Source organism: Bombina bombina, chromosome 1, assembly GCF_027579735.1.
Source record: "Bombina bombina isolate aBomBom1 chromosome 1, aBomBom1.pri, whole genome shotgun sequence".
Lineage (NCBI taxonomy): Eukaryota > Metazoa > Chordata > Amphibia > Anura > Bombinatoridae > Bombina > Bombina bombina.
Genome location: NC_069499.1, coordinates 1,332,815,742 through 1,332,835,120, shown reverse-complemented (window position 1 = coordinate 1,332,835,120; position 19,379 = coordinate 1,332,815,742). Strand labels below are relative to the sequence as shown.

Below are 19,379 nucleotides of genomic sequence, written 5' to 3'. Positions count from 1 at the left end.
CTAAAACCCACCCAATCCCCCCTTAAAAAACCTAACACTAACCCCTTGAAGATCACCTTACCGGGAGAGGTCTTCACCCAACCGGGCCGAAGTCCTCAACGAAGCCGGGAGAAGTCTTCATCCAACTGGGCAGAAGTCTTTATCCAGACGGCATCTTCTATCTTCATCCATCCGGCGCGGAGCGGGTCTATCTTCAAGACATTCGACGCGGAGCATCCTCTTCTTTCCACGGCCAAAGACGGAATGAAGGTTCCTTTAAATGATGTCATCAAAGATGGCGTCCCTTCAATTCCGATTGACTCATAGAATTATATCAGCCGATCGGAATTAAGGTAGAAAAAATCCTATTGGCTGATGCAATCAGCCAATAGGATTGAACTTCAATCCTATTGGCTGATTGGAACAGCTAATAGGATTGAGCTCACATTCTATTGGCTGTTCCAATCAGTCAATAATATGCAAGCTCAATCCTATTGGCTGATTGCATCAGCCAATAGGATTTTTTCTACCTAATTCCGATTGGCTGATAGAATTCTATCAGCCAATCGGAATTGAAGGGACACCATCTTGGATGGCGTCATTTAAAGGAACCTTCATTCAGTCGTCGGCCGTGGAAAGAAGAGGATGCTCCGCGTCGGATGTCTTTAAGATGGACCCGCTCCGCGCTGGATGGATGAAGATAGAAGATGCCGTCTGGATGAAGACTTCTGCCCGTCTGGAGGACCACTTCTGCCCGGTTGGATGAAGACTTCTCCCGGCTTCATTGAGGACTTCGGCCCGTTTGGGTGAAGACATCTCCAGGTAAGGTGATCTTCAAGGGGTTAGTGTTAGTGTTTTTTAAGGGGGGATTGGGTGGGTTTTAGAGTAGGGTTGGTTGTGTGGGTGGTGGGTTTTAATGTTGGGGGGATTTGTACTTTTTTTTTACAGGTAAAAGAGCCGATTACTTTGGGGCAATGCCCCGCAAAAGGCCCTTTTAAGGGCTATTTGTAATTTAGTGTAGGGTAGGGCTTTTTATTATTTTGGGGGGCTTTTTTATTTTATTAGGGGGATTAGATTTGGTGTAATTAATTTAACAATCTTGTAATTATTTTATTATTTTCTGTAATTTAGTGGTTTTTTTTTCGTACTTTAGATAATTTTATTTAATTGTAATTAATTGTATTTAATTTAGGTAATTAATTTAATTGTAATGTAGTGTTAGGTGTAATTGTAACAGGTTAGGTTTTATTTTACAGGTAAATTTGTCTTTATTTTAACTAGGTAGTTATTAAATAGTTAATAACTATTTAATAACTATTGTACCTAGTTAAAATAAATACAAAGTTGCCTGTAAAATTAAAATAAACCCTAAGCTAGCTACAATGTAACTATTAGTTATATTGTAGCTATCTTAGGGTTTATTTTACAGGTAAGTATTTAGTTTTAAATAGGAATAATTTAGTTAATTGTAGTAATTTTATTTAGATTTATTTAAATTATATTTGTTAGGGGGGTTAGGGTTAGACTTAGGTTTAGGGGTTAATAACTTTATTATAGTGGCGGCGACGTTGGGGGCGGCAGATTAGGGGTTAATAAGTGTAGGTAGGTGGCTGCAACATTGGGGGTGGCAGATTAGGGTTTAATAAATATAATGTAGGTGTCAGCGATGTTGGGGAAAGCAGATTAGCGGTTAATAAGTATAATGTAGGTGGCGGCGGTGTCCGGAGCGGCAGATTAGGGGTTAATATAATGCAGGTGTCAGCGATGTCGGGGGCGGCAGATTAGGGGTTAATAAGTGTAAGATTAGGGGTGTTTCGACTCTGGGTTCATGTTACGGTGTTAGGTGTAGACATAAATTTTCTTTCCCCATAGGAATCAATGGGGCTGCGCTAGGAGCTGAACGCTGCTTTTTTGCAGGTGTTGGGCTTTTTTTCAGCCAGCTCTCCCCCATTGATTCCTATGGGGAAATTGTGCACGAGCACGTTTTACCAGCTCACCGCTAACGAAAGCAGCGCTGGTATTAGAGTGAGATGTGGAGCTAAATTTTGCTCTCCGCTCACTTTTTTGTGGCTAACGCCGGGTTTGTAAAAACCCGTAATACCAGCGTTGTCTGTAGGTGAGCGGTGAGCAGAAACTGCTCGTTAGCACCGCATAGCTTCTAACGCAAAACTCGTAATCTAGGCGATAGTTTGTTACATATTTAGAAGAGACAATTTAAAGGGACATTAAACAGCTAAATTAATTAATCCAAAAATATTTATGTGTCATAAAATATCTTTGCAATGTACTTCAATATTTTACATTGCATATACTATCCACAAAAAGGGTGGAGTGGATACTGTAGATTTCAGTGACCCCACAACATGCTACTAATGATCAGTTATAATCTATATCTAACTGAAACTGGTCACAGCAAAGGAGATAAGATAAATACTACTCAATAGGGTTCTTTAAATGGTATTTCCCTGGGTTGCAAAACATTTTGCGAACATGGCACTTGGCTGCATACAAAATACGAAGAGAGTGCTTTAAAACATGTAACACAGTGATTAATTGTTTATGTACACTATGTCTGTATAAAACAAACTTTAACAGGCAGCCTCAATGAATCTGAGACTCAAGGTTATACAGCGTCCCTATAAAAAAAGTATCGATAAAGTGTTTTCTGTTTAAAGGGACATATTACAATTTTTTCTAACTTGTATATGAAATAGCTGCAGTTAAACATATTAAAATATTTTTTTATGTAAAAAAACATAAATTTATTCTTACCAGATAAATTAATTTCTTTCTCGGTGGTGAGTCTACGAGAGCTTACTCTTGGGAAGTACATCACCTGGCCACCAGGAGGAGGCAAAGACACCCTACACCAGAGCTTGAAGTAGTTCTACTACTTCCCTTTCCCTCCGAGTAGTATGTATAGCCAAGGATAGGAGGAAGAAATATGAAAGATAGTAGGGTAAAGAGGTGCAAACTAGAACTGTCGCCATAAGAAAAACTGGACGGGTTCATGGACTCTCACCACCAAGAAAGAAATCAATTTATTAGGGAAATTATGTTTTCTTTCTAATAGTGGTGAGAGTCCACAAGACCTTTTTCTTGGGAACGATAGACAGTATTTGGTATATAGAAGTGCTCACAGCTATAGGGCGTAGGAATAATATATTGTAAATGTGAATAACACACTTTATGGAAAATGCACTTATTTGAAGCAATTTTGGATAATAATATTGGTCAGTAATGATAATACTCAAGGATATATAATAATAAATACATTTATTATATAAAATGGACAATAAATAAGATAGTGACCGGTCTCTTTGCAATAATATTAAAAAATAGTGGCCAATGCCAAAATGATCATGTGCAAAACACTTAGGGTCTTTGTGGTGTTAACCTAAAAGGTCTAGCGGACCTGATCTGACAGTGCGGATCAGGTCCGCCAGATCTCACTGAATGCGGAGAGAAATACGCTCTCCGTATTTAGCATTGCACCAGCAGCTCTTGTGTGCTGCTGGTGCAACGCCGCCCCATGCAGATTTGCAGCCAATTGTCCGATAGCAGGGAGGTGTCAATCAACCCGATTGTACTCGATAGGGTTGATTTTTGGCAATGTTTGTCCGCCTGCTCAGAGCAGGCGGACAGGGTTATGGAGCAACGGTTTTTAGACTCACTCATCTTCCCTGGGTCGCCTATTTGTTGATTATTTGACGAGCAACTTTCTCTCTGGATACCTTACATACTGAGCCTTACAGCTGATAGCTCTTTATTTCAGGTCATTTTCCACTATACTAGCCCGCCCCCCCTTCCCCCCATATCAAGAGTGGCTATGGCCCACTGATTCCCATATCCCCCTTTAATCCGCACAGAGATAGGCATGGACCAAGGCTGTGGCGGACATTTTCCAAAGTACAGACGTTAATGAAGGACACCAAGGTACATTTCAAATTAAAAACATCAAAAAACACTCTTTACAGAGAGGGTAGTGGATACATGGTGGAATAGCCATCCAGCAGAAGTGGTAGAGACAGTGAAATAGTTTAAACATGCATGGGATAGGCATAAGGTTATGCTAGATATATGATAAGGCCAGGAACTCATGAAAGTATTCAATAAATTGGGCAGACTAGGTAGCCCGAATGCTTCCTATCTGCCAACACATTCTATGTTTCTATAAGTCAGGAGAGCAACACTTTACTGTCAAATGGGCTGCACGTTTGACGCCCCTGGTCTAGTTTCACAAGTACAAATTAGTCATCTAATCAAACAAGTTTTAAATAACATTTATATAAAGACTGCTTTTATTTTATATTTTTTTGGTTATATTGAGAGTCTGCAACTCCTGACCAAACCCACCCACCTTGATGTTAATTGCATGATCATCATGGATGGTTACTTACTTGGTTACGTAAGGTTTGTCAGAGTAGGCAGCGGTCTTCTACAAACAGACACCAGCACCACGCTGCAGCACAGATCAAGGAATTGGGACAGGTCACGACTCACGGTTAGTTGACTGCAGGCAGCTTGCTTCTTCCCTCACTTTCCCGCTACTAATTGTGGTGCTGCTTGGGTCCTACTCCTCCCTCCCCAAAACGGGTGGTGGACACTGCAAGGTCCAGTCACGGACACCAGTGTCCATGTATGGACACCTTGCCTATCTCTGAATCCGCACAGTTACCCATTCTGACATATGGTGATATAATAGTTACTGTTTGGATTACAAAATAAAAAAAAGAGGTCCTTTATACCTCTGCACAGATTGTATTTCAATAACATCATTATTTTTCTATCTCTAGTAACCATTTGTTCCTGAATAGGATAATTTATGTCTATACATACATGTATCTCTATATATCTAATGTTGTTAACTTCTGTAATGGCATTGTATTATGTACCTAAACTGTGCAGATGGGTTCCTGTATGTTAAGTTTTTCCTTTTACCTCAATAAATAACAATTTTCAAAAAAAAAAAAAGAATATCTAATAGCAATAAAATTGGAGAAGCAAAAAAGTCCCATCTTTTATATTATGGGTTAGGAGGGTATCCTAATTCATGGAATTAGGAGAATATTACTACCTTAAAAATAACAAAATGGATATTTATGATGAAATCTTTGTTTTGTGGGAACAATATACTAAAAAACTTAAAAGATTAACAATATATAAAATGTATAAGAATCATCTGGATTTTATTTATATTCTTACTAAAAACTCTGTAACGGAGAAAATAAAAAACTTTAATAGAGAATATGGATGGCTTGATTTAAATTTTTCTTATTTTGTCTATCTCAGTTGAGTATATTAATCTGCATTTAAGTTTAAACTTGACACTGGACATTTTTAAAACAAACATAATGTACTATTTCCACGATTATTCTTTTTGGACTATTTTTTTAACAAAGGTGTGATTAATTTAGCATTTCACGTCTCTGTCTGATTCCTGGTTCCCTGACATTAAAAAAAAAATAACAAAAAATAATAAAAAAAGAGTCCAAAGTCAAATGACAAGCCCGGAGTCGAAGCCAGTGCGGGTAGTCAGACGAGCCGGGTCAGGAACCAAAGCAAGTAGTCAGACGAGCCGGGGTCAGGAACATGAAGATAAGCGAAGTCAGGAACAAGCCAGGGATCAAGAACCAGAAGGGACGTCAAACAAGCCATGTTATACACAGAGTCAGGAACACAGGAACTCAAAGAGAAGTCAGAGATAACGCAAGGGCAAAGGCAAACAGGACTGAGGCAGTTAAATAGGGAATGATGACATCATCCTACTGGGACTGCAACTTGTCTCTCTCTGGTGATGTTCTCCAGTTTGCCATAAGTAGTAAGCAGCATTACACACTCTGCTACAAGCAAGGGTAGAAGACAGGGGAGTCTAATTTGGCAGCCAAGATAAAAAGCAGCAATAACAGTGCAGGAAATTTGATCCTTAATAGAACTAGCCGATAAACCCTTATCTAGGCCATTCTGAAGAAATTGTAAAATACAGGGAATTCTAACAGAATACCAAGGATAACCCTGATCAGAATACCAAGATACATATGCTTTCCACACCATGTGGTAAATTCTTCTGGCAACAGGTTTAGGAGCCTGAATCAAAATCTCAATCACAGATTCAGAAACTTTTTCAATCTGCAAGCAGTTAAACTGAGAGACTGGAGAGGTTTATAAAAAAATGGACCTTGAGTAAGCAGATCCTGACAATGTGGAAGTCGCCACTGAGGAGCACTGCACAGCCCCAACGGTCTACTAACTGATCAAAGATTTTCTGGTGGAGATACCATTCCCCTGAGTGCAACATCTGATGACTCAGATAATCTGGTTCCCAGTTGTCAATCCATGGTATGTGAATGGCTGAAATGGTGCATCGATGGACCTCTGCCCAACTCAAGATGTGAGAGACCTCTTACATCTCTAAAGAAATGCAGGTACCCCCTTGATGGTTGATGTAGGCCACTGCCGTGATATTGTCTGACTGAAAGTGAATGAAGGGAACTGAGCAGAGCAGTGGCCATGACTAGAAAGCCCTGAAGATTTCTCAGAGCTCCAGGACAATCATTGGTAGTGTTTCTTGAGGAGACCAAACACCCTGAGCCCCAGACCGCTCTCCATCCTGACAAGCTGGCATCCGTGGTGATTATTTTCCACCTTGGACGAAGGTCATACCCAGAGACACCGGAATGGGAGACGTCCACCCCGAAAAATCTTACAGATTAATCCAAATGCACTAACTGAAACAGGTTGGAGTAATTTCTATTCCATTGTCTCAGCATGCAAACCTGAAGAGGCTGCAAATGAAACTTTGCAAATGACATGGGGTATAAAGCCCCACCATCAGACCCACGACCATAATGCACTGAGTGACAGAAGAATGTGAAAGTGATTGAAGCTTCAGACAGGCTGACTGTAGCAAGAGTTTGCGTTGATCTGTCAAAAATAGGTAACGAGTCTATGATTACTCCCAGAATGGACACACTTTGTTTGGGTAGTAGAAAGACAGAGTGGGGAACAGCAATCAAACAATCAGGCACAGGAAAAAGGAGTCAGCCACCCCCTCCATATCAGTAAATTTGAAAAAAGGTACTCCAGCCTTGGCAGAGATATATGTAAAAATCCTGGAGGTAGTGGCAAGACCTAAAGGGCAGAGCTATAAATTGATCTGTCTAGAAATACAAGAGCAAAGAAACAGATGATGTTCCTTGTGGATCGGAATGTGCAGATAAGTGTCTTTCATATCTACTGTTGACATTAACTGACCCTGAAGGACTAGAGGCACAGCAGACCTCATAGTTTCCATCTTGAAGGAAGGTACTCTCAAAAACTTGTTCAAAAGTATTTAAGTCTTGAATGGGCCTGAATTTGCCCTCTTTTTTTGGAACGATAAACAGATTGAAATAAAAACCTTTTACTTGATCTGCCAACGGAACTGGGACAATGACACCCATATCCTCCAGATCCCTTACACATTGAAAGAAAGCAGCTCTCTTTTCTGGTCTTTTTGAGATGTGAGACAAAATGAACCTCTCCCGTGGAGGGAGACTGGAAAACTATTCTGTATCCCTGAGATACAATTTACAGCACCAAGGATCCTGAACGGATCAAGACCAGGCCTTTTAAAAAGCCTTAATCTGCCCCCTACCAGAGTAAAGTTCGGATCGGGGGCCACACCTTCATGCAGACTTTGTAAAGGGGACAGACTTCTTGGTCTGCTCGGATTTGTTACAGACTGGATTTAGGCTCCTGGTGGACTTGGAGGAATCTGTCTTCTGAGCAGATTTTTAAAGTCTGGGTCAAATTCAGTAAGCCACCCTGAGTAACGTATACAGGTGGCGGGCCTACAGTAGACGCTGTGCTAAGAACTGCTAATTGAGATTGCAGAACAATGCTTAGGCAAGTGCTGCAAAGCTGTGCAGGTGGATAGACAAAAAACAATTTGCAAACTAAACACTTCTTTATGGGAAGTGTAAAATCAGTAGGACTTCCTTTAGATGGGTCAAGCCCGGTAGCTGCAGCACCAGTCTGCTCCATAATATAAACAATAATGAGAGAAGTAAGGAAACTAGCATTGTGAACACAATGCTATGACACCCACAGTGTGAAAAGGGTTAAATGCATCTTTGAGAGAAAAGGAGATCCTAAAACCTCCTTTAAACCCCCAAAGATGTAAAGAACATGAATAGGCACCCTATTAACCACCCCAAGAAGTAAGCAAAGTGAAAAGACCCGTTAGTAACTACTAACAAAGTTGCCCAAAAATTACAGTCAAATACATTAATTACTGTGATCGATTCAAATAATGCCCCCCCCCCTGCTCCGGTAAAGGAATCTTACCCCCTCCAGTGCCACAAGAATGATCCACAGAGCAAGTGATGGCTGTAGCGCTATTGCTCCTGCCAAAGACAGTGCAAAGTTAGGTGCAGGTGGGGAGTGTGCCAAAAGCCCTCTTGTGGAGGAAAAATAGGCAACTCCTTTCTCGCTAACAAGAGTCTGAAGTGCACACAGAAAGAAGTGCTCTACTAGGAATGAACAAGAGCTCAGTAGTTTGTTCTATAGCAAGTTACCACCTAGGAGCATCCTCTTTTAGCCCAATTGTGCTTTTCACAAAGGAGAACTTTCCTGAAGTATATCAGTCTGATCCCACTGAGTAAGGTCAGTCCAGCCCCGAAATACCAGGCAATCCTTCTTTGAACAAGGAACATGACAACCCCATAAGGTCATAATAAAAGATTGTGACGTGCGCCCTGTCCCCGCTCTTACAGAGGACAAGCTGCTTCCTCTGCGCTCCTGAAAGGAGAAAGACAAGCAGAGTGCTTAGTAACCCGATTGCTGCCTGAGCAGAGGGATTTAAAGGAGTTGATACCTTAAAATGGGCTCCTAAGGCAAACACACTCCCACTGTGTAAAAAACATCTGAGAACCCCCTCTTCACACTCACCAAGGGACCCAAAAAAAAATCTTAAGGCAATATCTCCACATTAAAACACTCTGTCCCCTCCTGTGCACAAACCTATAAACTGTGCACAAACCTCTTGCACAGCAAAGTCACCAAGGAAAATGGGGAATCTTTAGTATAGGATAAAAACTAAAGTGCATGTCTGGCCAAAGTACTAGGTATGTACCTGTATGTAGCCTGTGGGCTATGTGAGACCAGGGTACTTACCCCACAGCAAGATCCCACTACACTGCTTTTACACTTTAGCTGCAGAATCTACAGGGTGCAGTAGAAACCCATCCTGTACTGTAAGAGGATATAATGAGGGAGTACATCTTCATGGCTAAACAGGAGGAGGCTAAGGAACTATCCCAACAACACTTGTGGCCGGCTTGTGACCACAAATCCAGGGAAGAGATTCACTTTGCACAGCCTGTACTCACCTAAATCCCCCTCTTTCAGGAACTAGCCATTGGGGGGAAAAATAAAGTAGTTATTCCTGACATTCTCATAAAAAACAGGACACCTTTATCCTGGCCCTCTAGTAGAAAAGGCAAAGAACTACAGTGAGGGAAAAAAGGAGGGATACTTAGGGCTCTATTTATCATTCCAATTCTCCTATATTTTCTCCTAAAAGTTCTCATGGGAAATAATTCTCCTATTTATCATTCAAAAATACTCCTAAAATTGGGCAAGTTCGACTGTAAAATTCTCCTACTCTGTTCTAACTCTCCTTGGAGAACATGTTCTCCAAAAAAAGGGTTAAATTAGATCTTTTTAGTCGTATTTCATATAGTTCTCCTCATAATTCTCCTAGTTACAAATGTATCATTTATATTCTCCTGTGGAGGACTGCAAGTTCTCCTGCAAGTTCCTACCTTAAAGTTCTCCATAGTTAAAGTGGAGAACAGCATTATAAATCTATTCTCTACCAGTTGTAGAAGCAGTTACACACACAAAAAAGGGCTCTACAAGGTGCAAAAATTATCTATAACAAAGCACAATAATAATGGTTATTGGAGCACAAAAATAATTTATGATGGAGTAAAAAAAAAAATATAATGGAGCACCAAAATAATATATAACAGAGCACAAAAATGATATCTATTGGGACATAAAAATAAGATATAAAAAAGCGCTAAAATTGAAGCACTAAAACAATGAAAATGTAGATCTATTTTCTTATATGAAAGTTTGCTGAAGAGGGGAGTTAACAAAGCTACTAGGAAGGCTGTATAAAGATTTCTATTGGTTTATATATGATTGACATGGAGAATAGTTGCTTATTTTTAGTGATAAATTAGGAGAAGATACTAATCCGACTGGAGAAATTTATCATTAGTTCTCCCCAGCTCTCCTCAGGTCTCCCATGGAGAAAAAACAACTTTTTTATGATAAATATGGGCGCACATGTGCTCCTCTCCTAAGGAGAGCTGTGGAGAAATGATTGATAAATGGAGCCCTGGTGTATGGTGTCTTTGCCTCCCCCTGGTGTCCTGGTGATGCAATTCCCAAGAGTGACATCTGATTGACTCTCACCACCATTAGAAAGAAAAGGGGTTAAGCAAACGATGATTAAGTTTAACGTGAAACAGGAAGTGGATAAGTACAACAAAGTTCTGACTCTACTGCTCGCTAGCTGACAGGAACAACTCCAACAGAAAAATGTTGTTTATTCAGCACAGCAAAAAAAGAAATGCAACAAAGTTCTGTAACACATTAGGGGAGGTGCTAAAAGGCTCTTGCTGACAACAGTCTGGTGCATGGTTAAATAAAGTATTTCACTCATATTTATAAGTATTACATGTAAAATCAAGGTTCATTATTGAAACAGTGAAGTAAAGGGATGGGGCATATGACAAAGTGTCGGACTGGTAAGGGATCAAAGGTATACAAGTATGGGTGTGTATAAGTATGAGTGTGTGTGTGTGTATACAGGGCTGGCTCAAGAAATTGTGCTGCCTGGGTCCCAGATTGCAATGATGCCCCCCATTAGTAACATTACTGATTAGCATATCAACCTACTAGCCTGGCCGCTGTCCTTACTAAGGCTGCCTACCTGCATGCAACCAATGCTTATGCACAATTGTGCAATAAGTGGGAAGGAAGTTAGGGCAGAGGTGCACTTGTCCAACCTTTAAATGTATATATATATGTGTATATGTGCGTGTGTACATAGTTCATAGTTCAAAAAGTAAGCGAAGAAGAATTCTTTGACCTTCGGCTTAGCACACTGTTGGTTTAGTGCACTTTTAAGCGACAGCCGACATGAGATTTTCAGCATGGCCATTTTTAGAGAATCTGACTCCCTGGGCAAAATTCCAAAATGCGCCCCCCTTACAGATTCTAAAGTCCCCCTCCTAGACCTTGCATGTCACTGTCATTTAGAGGTCAGCTCCAAAGCAGCAGTGCACTACTGGGACCTAGCTGAACACATCTGGTGAGCAAATGACAAGAGACAAATGTGTGTTGCAGCCAACCACCAGTTAGCTCCTAGTAGTGCATTGCTGCTGCTAAGGATATGTACATATGCTTTTCAACAATGGATACCAAGAATAATAGAATTGTCTTAAATTTTTTTGGTGTATCCTGAATTATGAAAGTCTAATTTTGACTTTCCTATCCCTTTAAATATGTCCTTTTTCTACTACAATGTTTTTTCCAAATATATTGATATTATCTAAAAATATCTTTATATCTTTTACTAATTGCCATTATATTTATACTTTTCTTATAGCTATGCATATTTATTTGTTTAATGCATATAAATCCCTTTAAATTCTTATCCAAAATGTATCTACAAAATAGACTTTAAAGTTAAACTTTGCAGAAAAGTCATCTGGTAAGATTTTCTAAAGGATTGCAATATGTCACTGGGTATATTTGTAACATAATTTAGGGGTCTATTACAACTATTTCGAAAAGTTATAACAATTTTTTTTTTTACAAAATTCACTATTGAAGTCTGAGATTTTTGCACATAAATAATTTGATAAAAAACTAATATCTGTTTATTTTTCAAATATACTATACACACAGGCAGTAAAATACAGATATATGCACTCACAGACAGTCAGTAATAAACAGAGACATACACTTACAGACAGTAATAGACAAAGACTTACAGGCCCATTTATCAAAGGGCTTGCGGACCTGATCCGACACTGCGGATCAGGTCCGCAAGACCTCGCTAAATGCGGAGAGCAATACGCTCTCCGCATTTAACATTGCACCAGCAGCTCACAAGAGCTGCTGGTGCAACGCCGCCCCCTGCTGACTCGCGGCCAATCGGCCGCCAGCAGGGAGCTGTCAATCAACCCGATCGTATTCGATCGGGTTGATTTCCGGTGATTCCTGTCCGCCTGCTCAGAGCAGGCGGACAGGGTTATGGAGCAGCGGTCTTTGTGACCGCTGCTTCATAAGTTGTGTTTCTGGCGAGTCTGAAGACTCGCCAGAAACACGGCCCTTCAAGCTCTGTACGGAGCTTGATAAATGGGCCTGATACACTCACAGACAGTAATAGACAGAGACATTCACACACAGGCAATAATAGACAGAGACGTGCACACACAGGCAGTAACAGGCAGTAATAGACAGACGTGCACACACAGGCAGTAACAGGCAGTAATAGACAGAGGCATGCACTCACATGCAGTAATAGACAGAAACCTGCACTCACAGGCAGTAATAGACAGAGGCATGCACTCACAGGCAGTAATAGACAGAGGCATGCACTCACAGGCAGTAATAGACAGAGGCATGCACTCACAGGCAGTAATAGGCAAATGCATGCACATACAGGTAGGGATAGATAGGCAGATGTATGAACACACAGGCAGTAATAGGCAGATACACACACACAGGCAGGGATAGATATGCATACACACACACACTCAGACAGTAATAGCAGACACACACACAGGCAGGGATAGATAGGCACACACACACTCAGGCAGTAATAGCAGACACACACACAGGCAGGGATAGATAGGCATACACACACTCAGGCAGTAATAGCAGACACACACATACAGGCAGGGATAAATAGGCATAAACACACACACTCAGGCAGTAATAGCAGACACACACAGGCAGGGATAGATAGGCATACACACACACACACACACTCAGGCAGTAATAGCAGACACAAGCACTCACATGTGAGTTTGTGAAAACTTGCCATTGTCATTATGGAGTAAATGACACACACACACACCCATCACTATTAAGCATTTGCAAACAATAAGTAAATAAATAAAAAAAGGCATAATGTCCAAAATATTTTTTTTTTAATTCAACAGTCCTTAACAGAAAACCTGTTCCTTAGTATGTGGAAACCCAATTTTTACAAAGCACCTTTTTTAATTAGCTCAGTAAAACGAAAAAATATGTACATATCATTATGTAAAGACCATGAATAATTTGTCATATGCATAAAACATCACCTCTTTAGTGACAAAGATCAGTGAGATAGGACTTATAGGAGACTGCTTCCCTCAGGGTGATTCCTCTCCTTTTTACTTTCAGTTTTAGCTCTAAGTAGTTATCCGGTCTTAACACGCCCCCTTTGTGATCTTGTTGCTCCATTAGTATGATTGACATCCAATGCAGCCAATTAACATAACAGCTTCTTTTCAAATTATATATATATATATATATATATATATATATATATATATATATATATATATATATATATATATATATATATATATATATATATATATATATATATACACACTTGTGATCTGTGTATTTTAACCTTTGCTATACCAGTAGTTTAGCAAGCACTGCCACTTTAACACACTTTAACACATTTTTTATTTTTTTTTAAAAAGTGCTCGCCAGGCCACTGCCCGGTCTGCCCGCCCCTCGAAACAGCCCTGATTTTCAGCGCCCTCCCATAAAAGTCTGTTGTGTGTGGGATTTAGCACACTCCTGTGATAATAGACATCCAGATGACCAGATGTTAGCTTGCCAAAGATTTTTCTTTGAAAAGTAATATATTACTTTAAACTTGAGCACAAAAATAAAAGCACTAATGATTTAACTTGAGCAATGTTAGCGCTAATATTTTTATGTTCCACTTGTAATCTAGGCCTTACTTCTGTTTATTGGAACTTCTGTATTTGGTCATACTGAAAATTGCTTCATATCCCCTCATAAGGGGATATTTAGCAATGTAATGGACTCTTTGCCTCTTTTGATATCTTTCAATCATATCGACAGCAGCTGATATTTACTTGACTTGCCTTCCACTTTACCAATTTTTTTTTGTATTCTTGAACAATGAATCATGGACAAATGGTTATTATTATAAAAGTTGTACATAAATTTAAGATTGTGTTCTTGCAAGGATTTTCACACAAAATATATTATTATATGGTGCACAGAGAAAGTAGATACTTTGCTTCAGAAGGAGAATGAGATGTAGGAAGAATTATTAGTACCTTTAGATAATAACTGTCATTCACCAAGAATCTGTGACTACTCAGACACCCATGTAAAATTGCTTTTTCCTCGGTGTGATGCAACCTGTAGAACAAGATTACGTTTATCAGTCATAGTATTATACTATATATGACACTTCGGGAAAAGGCAACCTATCTTCAGATGTGTATTTCATACATTAATAGTAAATCTAATATACATACATATACACATACATATACATACATATACACATACACATACATATACACACACATATACATATATATACATATATATATATATATATATATATATATATATATATATATATATATATATATATATATATATATATATATATATATATATATATATATATATATATATAGTCCAGAGCAAAGACAGCACTCACTGGATTTAAGTAAAAAAATAACTTTTATTGAAAAAAAGTTAAAAGCATAGTCCCATGACGTTTCGGTGTCCACAGACACCTTTGTCAAATGGCATCACCCAGCTTGAGGACCGTTGTATAATCCTGACATATATATATACATATATATATATATATATACACATATACATATATACATATATATATATATATATATATATACACACACACATACATACATATACATAAATATATATATATATATATATATATATATATATATATATATATATATATATATATATATATATATATATATATATATATATATATATATATATATATATAAAACACAACAAAGCAAACTACAGAAGCTTCACTGCACATGCTGTTGAATAAACTAAACGCACACTAATATGTCTTTGTTGTGCACATAAGGGTATAGCAGAATATAATTGTACAGCTAAACTCTTGTGTGTATAGTGAAGGCATGGAAGCAGATCTCTTTTATATTCAGTAGTGAGTGCAGTACAGCTTCTGATTGGCTGTACCATCCACTTTAAAAAAAAAAAAAAAAAGTTGTCTGCTTGCAGTTTTCGAGTTATAAAGAGGGTTTAAAAGGTGGGTTATAGGCATTTTTGTAAGTTCATGGGTTAAATGCATTTTTGTAAGTTCAGCCTAACATGTACCATATGTTTAAACTGCATATTTTATATTGCTGTGCAGGGCAGTAGTACTTCTAGATTTACTATCAGGTTCATTTGCCTTGTGACATCATTAAACCATTTTTCAAACTGAAGTGAAAATCTAGGGTTAAAAATATTTTGCACCAAATTTTTTTCCCTTTCATTACATTATTATGACACATCTTAAAGGGACACTGAACCCAAATTTTTTATTTCGTGATTCAGATAGAGCATGCAATTTTAAGCAACTTTCTAATTTACTCCTATTAGCAAATGTTCTTCATTCTCTTGGTATCTTTATTTGAAAAGCAAGAATGTAAGTTTAGATGCCGGCCCATTTTGGTGAACAACCTGGGTTGTTCTTGCTGATTGGTGGATACATTCATCCACCAATAAATATGTGCTGTCCAAGGTTCTGGACTTTCTTTTTCAAATAAAGATAACAAGAGAACAAAGAAAAATTGATAATAGGAGTAAATTAGAAAGTTGCTTAGAATTGCATGCTCTATCTGAAAGAAAAAAATGGGTTCAGTGTCCTTTAAGCATCTTCATTTTTATATGAGCCTGCTAAATATTTCTCTTGCACAATTGTCACAACAAAGTAAAAAAAACAGGATGTTGCAGCAATGTAGTTCATACAGAAACAGTTGGGACATTATTACGCCATCTCCTCCTATAGTTCATAACCCAAAATTAATAATAAACACTTTTAGACTAATGAAAATGAGCAAAATCGGTTATATTGAATTCTAGGGGTAGTATTTTTTTTATGGATAGGAATATAACATATGTGTTAACAAAACAAGTCTTTGGTTAAAGTTTTAACCAAGTTATAATACCAAATTGAGCACTATGGATTGTCTAGTGCAAACAAACACGCCGTACAATCAGTATTGCTTCACTTGTCTATGCCAAAATGTTATATTAAGCAAAGTTAAATAATGAAACTATATTTGAATTTTTTTGTCCCTTTTTCCTGTAATTTAATTGAAAATTGGTGGTGGTGGGGGGGATTTCAAATTCCTGTGAGAATTGTGTGTACTACATACTGGTGGCGATGTCATGCGCGGCAGATTAGGGGTTAATAAGTTTTAAATAGCGTTTGTGATGCGGGAGGGTGGCAGTTTAAGGGTTAATAGGTAGTTTATGGGTGTTAGTGTACTTTGTAACAGTTTAGTTATGAGTTATGTGTAACAGTTTTGTGGCGCAAAACTCATAACTACGTGTCGGTATAGGCTGGAACTCAAGCATTTTAGCCTGACCAAACAACCTGTAATACCGGCGCTATGGAAATCCCACGCAAAAACTGCATTTTTTTAAAGGCGGGATTGACATTTTGTTGCAGGCTAAAATGCTTGCGGTACAGCTATACCGACAAGACTTTCAGCACTAAAACCGTAACGCAAAACGAGGTGAATGTTTTCTAATTGCACTTTTGATACTAAACTTTACGCAAAACAATCACATATTTATAGTGAGTGTCTTATTAAAATGAGTTCTGAGGTTTTCTACTCAATTTAATAGGGTTTGAGATCCTAAAAACATCAATTTATTATTACAGAATGTTTAGGTTTAACTCTCACAAACACTCTAAAAAAAATAGAACACATTTATCTTAACTTTCCAAAAATAATATGAACCAGTGCTTGACAATTCCAAGAACTAGAGGAACAATTTTTCTTCTACCTTCCATCATTTTTGGAAGGATTATTCTTCATGTATCTATATGCAAAACACACTGATGTAGCTCTTACAAAAAAGCGTTTGGCTTGCTTTTCGATACTCTTGTTGTTATCTGAAAAATTGAAATAAATAAGTCAAACTAATATTAATGTTGGTCATATGTACCTGTAAAGGGCCCTTGCTGCATCCAAGGACATTCGAACACGTTGCTCCCATGAAAGATTTGGTTCTCGTGTCAGCAATTCCCGCAAAGTCCCCTTTTCACACAACTCCATCACCATAGAGTAGTGTGGTCCACCATCTAAAATAGCAAAGAAAAAAAAATAAAAGTTCTAAGAAGTATGAAAAAAGGAAGATGAGCTGCTGATAGGTTGAGAAGGAAAGTTAAAAAAAAAAAATATTTTGAACAAAGCAACATTGAAGAAGGGACTTTTAAAATAGAGACAGAAACGTTAAAAAGAAAGTAAGAAAAACAGGTGAGAGAACTTCATTTATAGGTCATAGTACTCACTGGAATTATCGATACAGATGCCATAGAGTCGTAGAATATTCAGACATTCAAATTTCTTCATCATCTTAATCTCTGAATTAAAGGTTGCCCTCACAAGTCTGGCAAAATAAAAAAATTCTATGCTTACCTGTTCAATTATTTTCTTTCAGGATGATGAGAGTCCATAGGAAATCCTTAACATGTGGGATATAATTCCTGCCACTAGGAGGAGGCCAAGAACCCACCACACAAGAGCTTTAATCCCTCGCACCTCCCCTCAGTTTAAACGTATAGCCAAGCAGAGAAAAGGAAACAGGTAGGAAAGACAAAGCAGGGTCTACAGAGGTGCAAATTATAACTGTCGCCCCAAATATTTTAAAAAAAGGGTGAGACCTGTGGACATCCCAAAAGAAACTAATTTATCAGGTAAGCATAAATTGTGTTTTCTTTCATATGAAAACAAGAGGTCATAGCAAATGCTTAGCATGTGGGATTTAATAACAAAGCTGAAAATCCATGGTAAGGAAGGGTGGGACCAAATAAAGCAAATCCTATTTGCTAGACACTGCAGCCTGAAGAACTTTCCTGCCAAAAAACACTTCTGAAGAAGCAAAAAGAATGCAGAAAAGTTGCAGCTTAGCAAATCTGTTGCAAGGATGCACATTTTTGAAAGCCCACGTAGTAGCAACTGCTCTGGTGGAATGAGCTGTGATACACTTAGGAGAAGACTTTCCTGCCACCAAGAAAACTTTGAGAATGACCTGCTTGAGCCAAAAAGTTAAGGCTTCAGCAGGACCAAGAACCAGAATAGAGAACAAATAAACTAGATCTTTGCCTGAATTCTTTAGTAACTTGATGATAAAACTTTAACACTCTACAGTCTGAAATTAACAGAGTGCAGTTAAAATAAACACGGCTTTGTGTTTATTTTAACTGCACTCTGTTAATTTCAGACTATCTACTAATTGATATTTTTATTTGTTGCTGTAACATTTGTTGTGACATTTGGGACATATTGTGGGAAGGATGGGGAAGGGATATATAGCATATTTAGTGTAAAAAAAAGTGGCTTATCTACCCTAATATAGGGCATTACAGGACACAGTTCCTAAATAGAGGCTCTTACATTTACCTAATATCATTGATTTTTCCCTCCTCCTCATATGTGATAAACAACCTAAAATCAGCAACATTGAAGTACTTTATACAAGTCACAGTTACAGAGTTGTGTTTTTAACTATTTTTCTGGCACGCTAGATACAACTTCTATTTCTGCTGCCTTTTTTAACTACAACTAGTAAAAGTTAAATTTTAAGTGGAAAAATATAAACTTTATGTGTACAAAAAGCATACTTTTCCCTATTCTCTTAATAGATTTTTTTTTCTTTGATTTAAATGTTGTAATATGCTCTAAGCACACTCCCAGCCAGTTACCTCTTTCTATAATATAGACAACAAGGTCAGCTGGGAGACATTAGCATTTTTGCCTTTTCCAGCAATTCTGGGATCACTTCCCTTTGTTTTGTTACACTGCTAGTGCATCTATTAGATCCGCTTGGGGGTTCCTCAACCCGTACCTGGGTAGCTTGGTATTGAGATGGTATGCCATGAGAAGGGAAGAGAAAAGGAGTCTGGACTTAGAAGTCATATCCGCAGACCAAGACTTCAACCAGAGTGCCTAGATGCCTTTGCATTTAGGCGAATAATTTGCATGTTCGCATCACAGATAAAATAATTAGCAATTCTCAGAGCTTTAATTCTGTCTTGAATATCCTCAAGGGGAGACTCC

General features: G+C 38.2%; 1 protein-coding gene across 2 annotated transcripts in view; it reads right to left on the bottom strand.

Annotated features, from left to right (window-relative positions):
• Positions 1-19,379, bottom strand: part of LOC128649094 (mixed lineage kinase domain-like protein) — a 92,817-nt gene that overhangs the window by 47,635 nt on the left and 25,803 nt on the right. For both annotated transcript variants that reach the window (XM_053702162.1, XM_053702171.1), the window contains exons 4-6: positions 17,612-17,709; positions 17,266-17,401; positions 14,358-14,442 (exon numbers count right to left, since the gene is read on the bottom strand). In XM_053702162.1, coding sequence (XP_053558137.1) covers positions 14,358-14,442; positions 17,266-17,401; positions 17,612-17,709 — 319 coding nt within the window. The remainder of the gene's footprint in view (positions 1-14,357; positions 14,443-17,265; positions 17,402-17,611; positions 17,710-19,379) is intronic.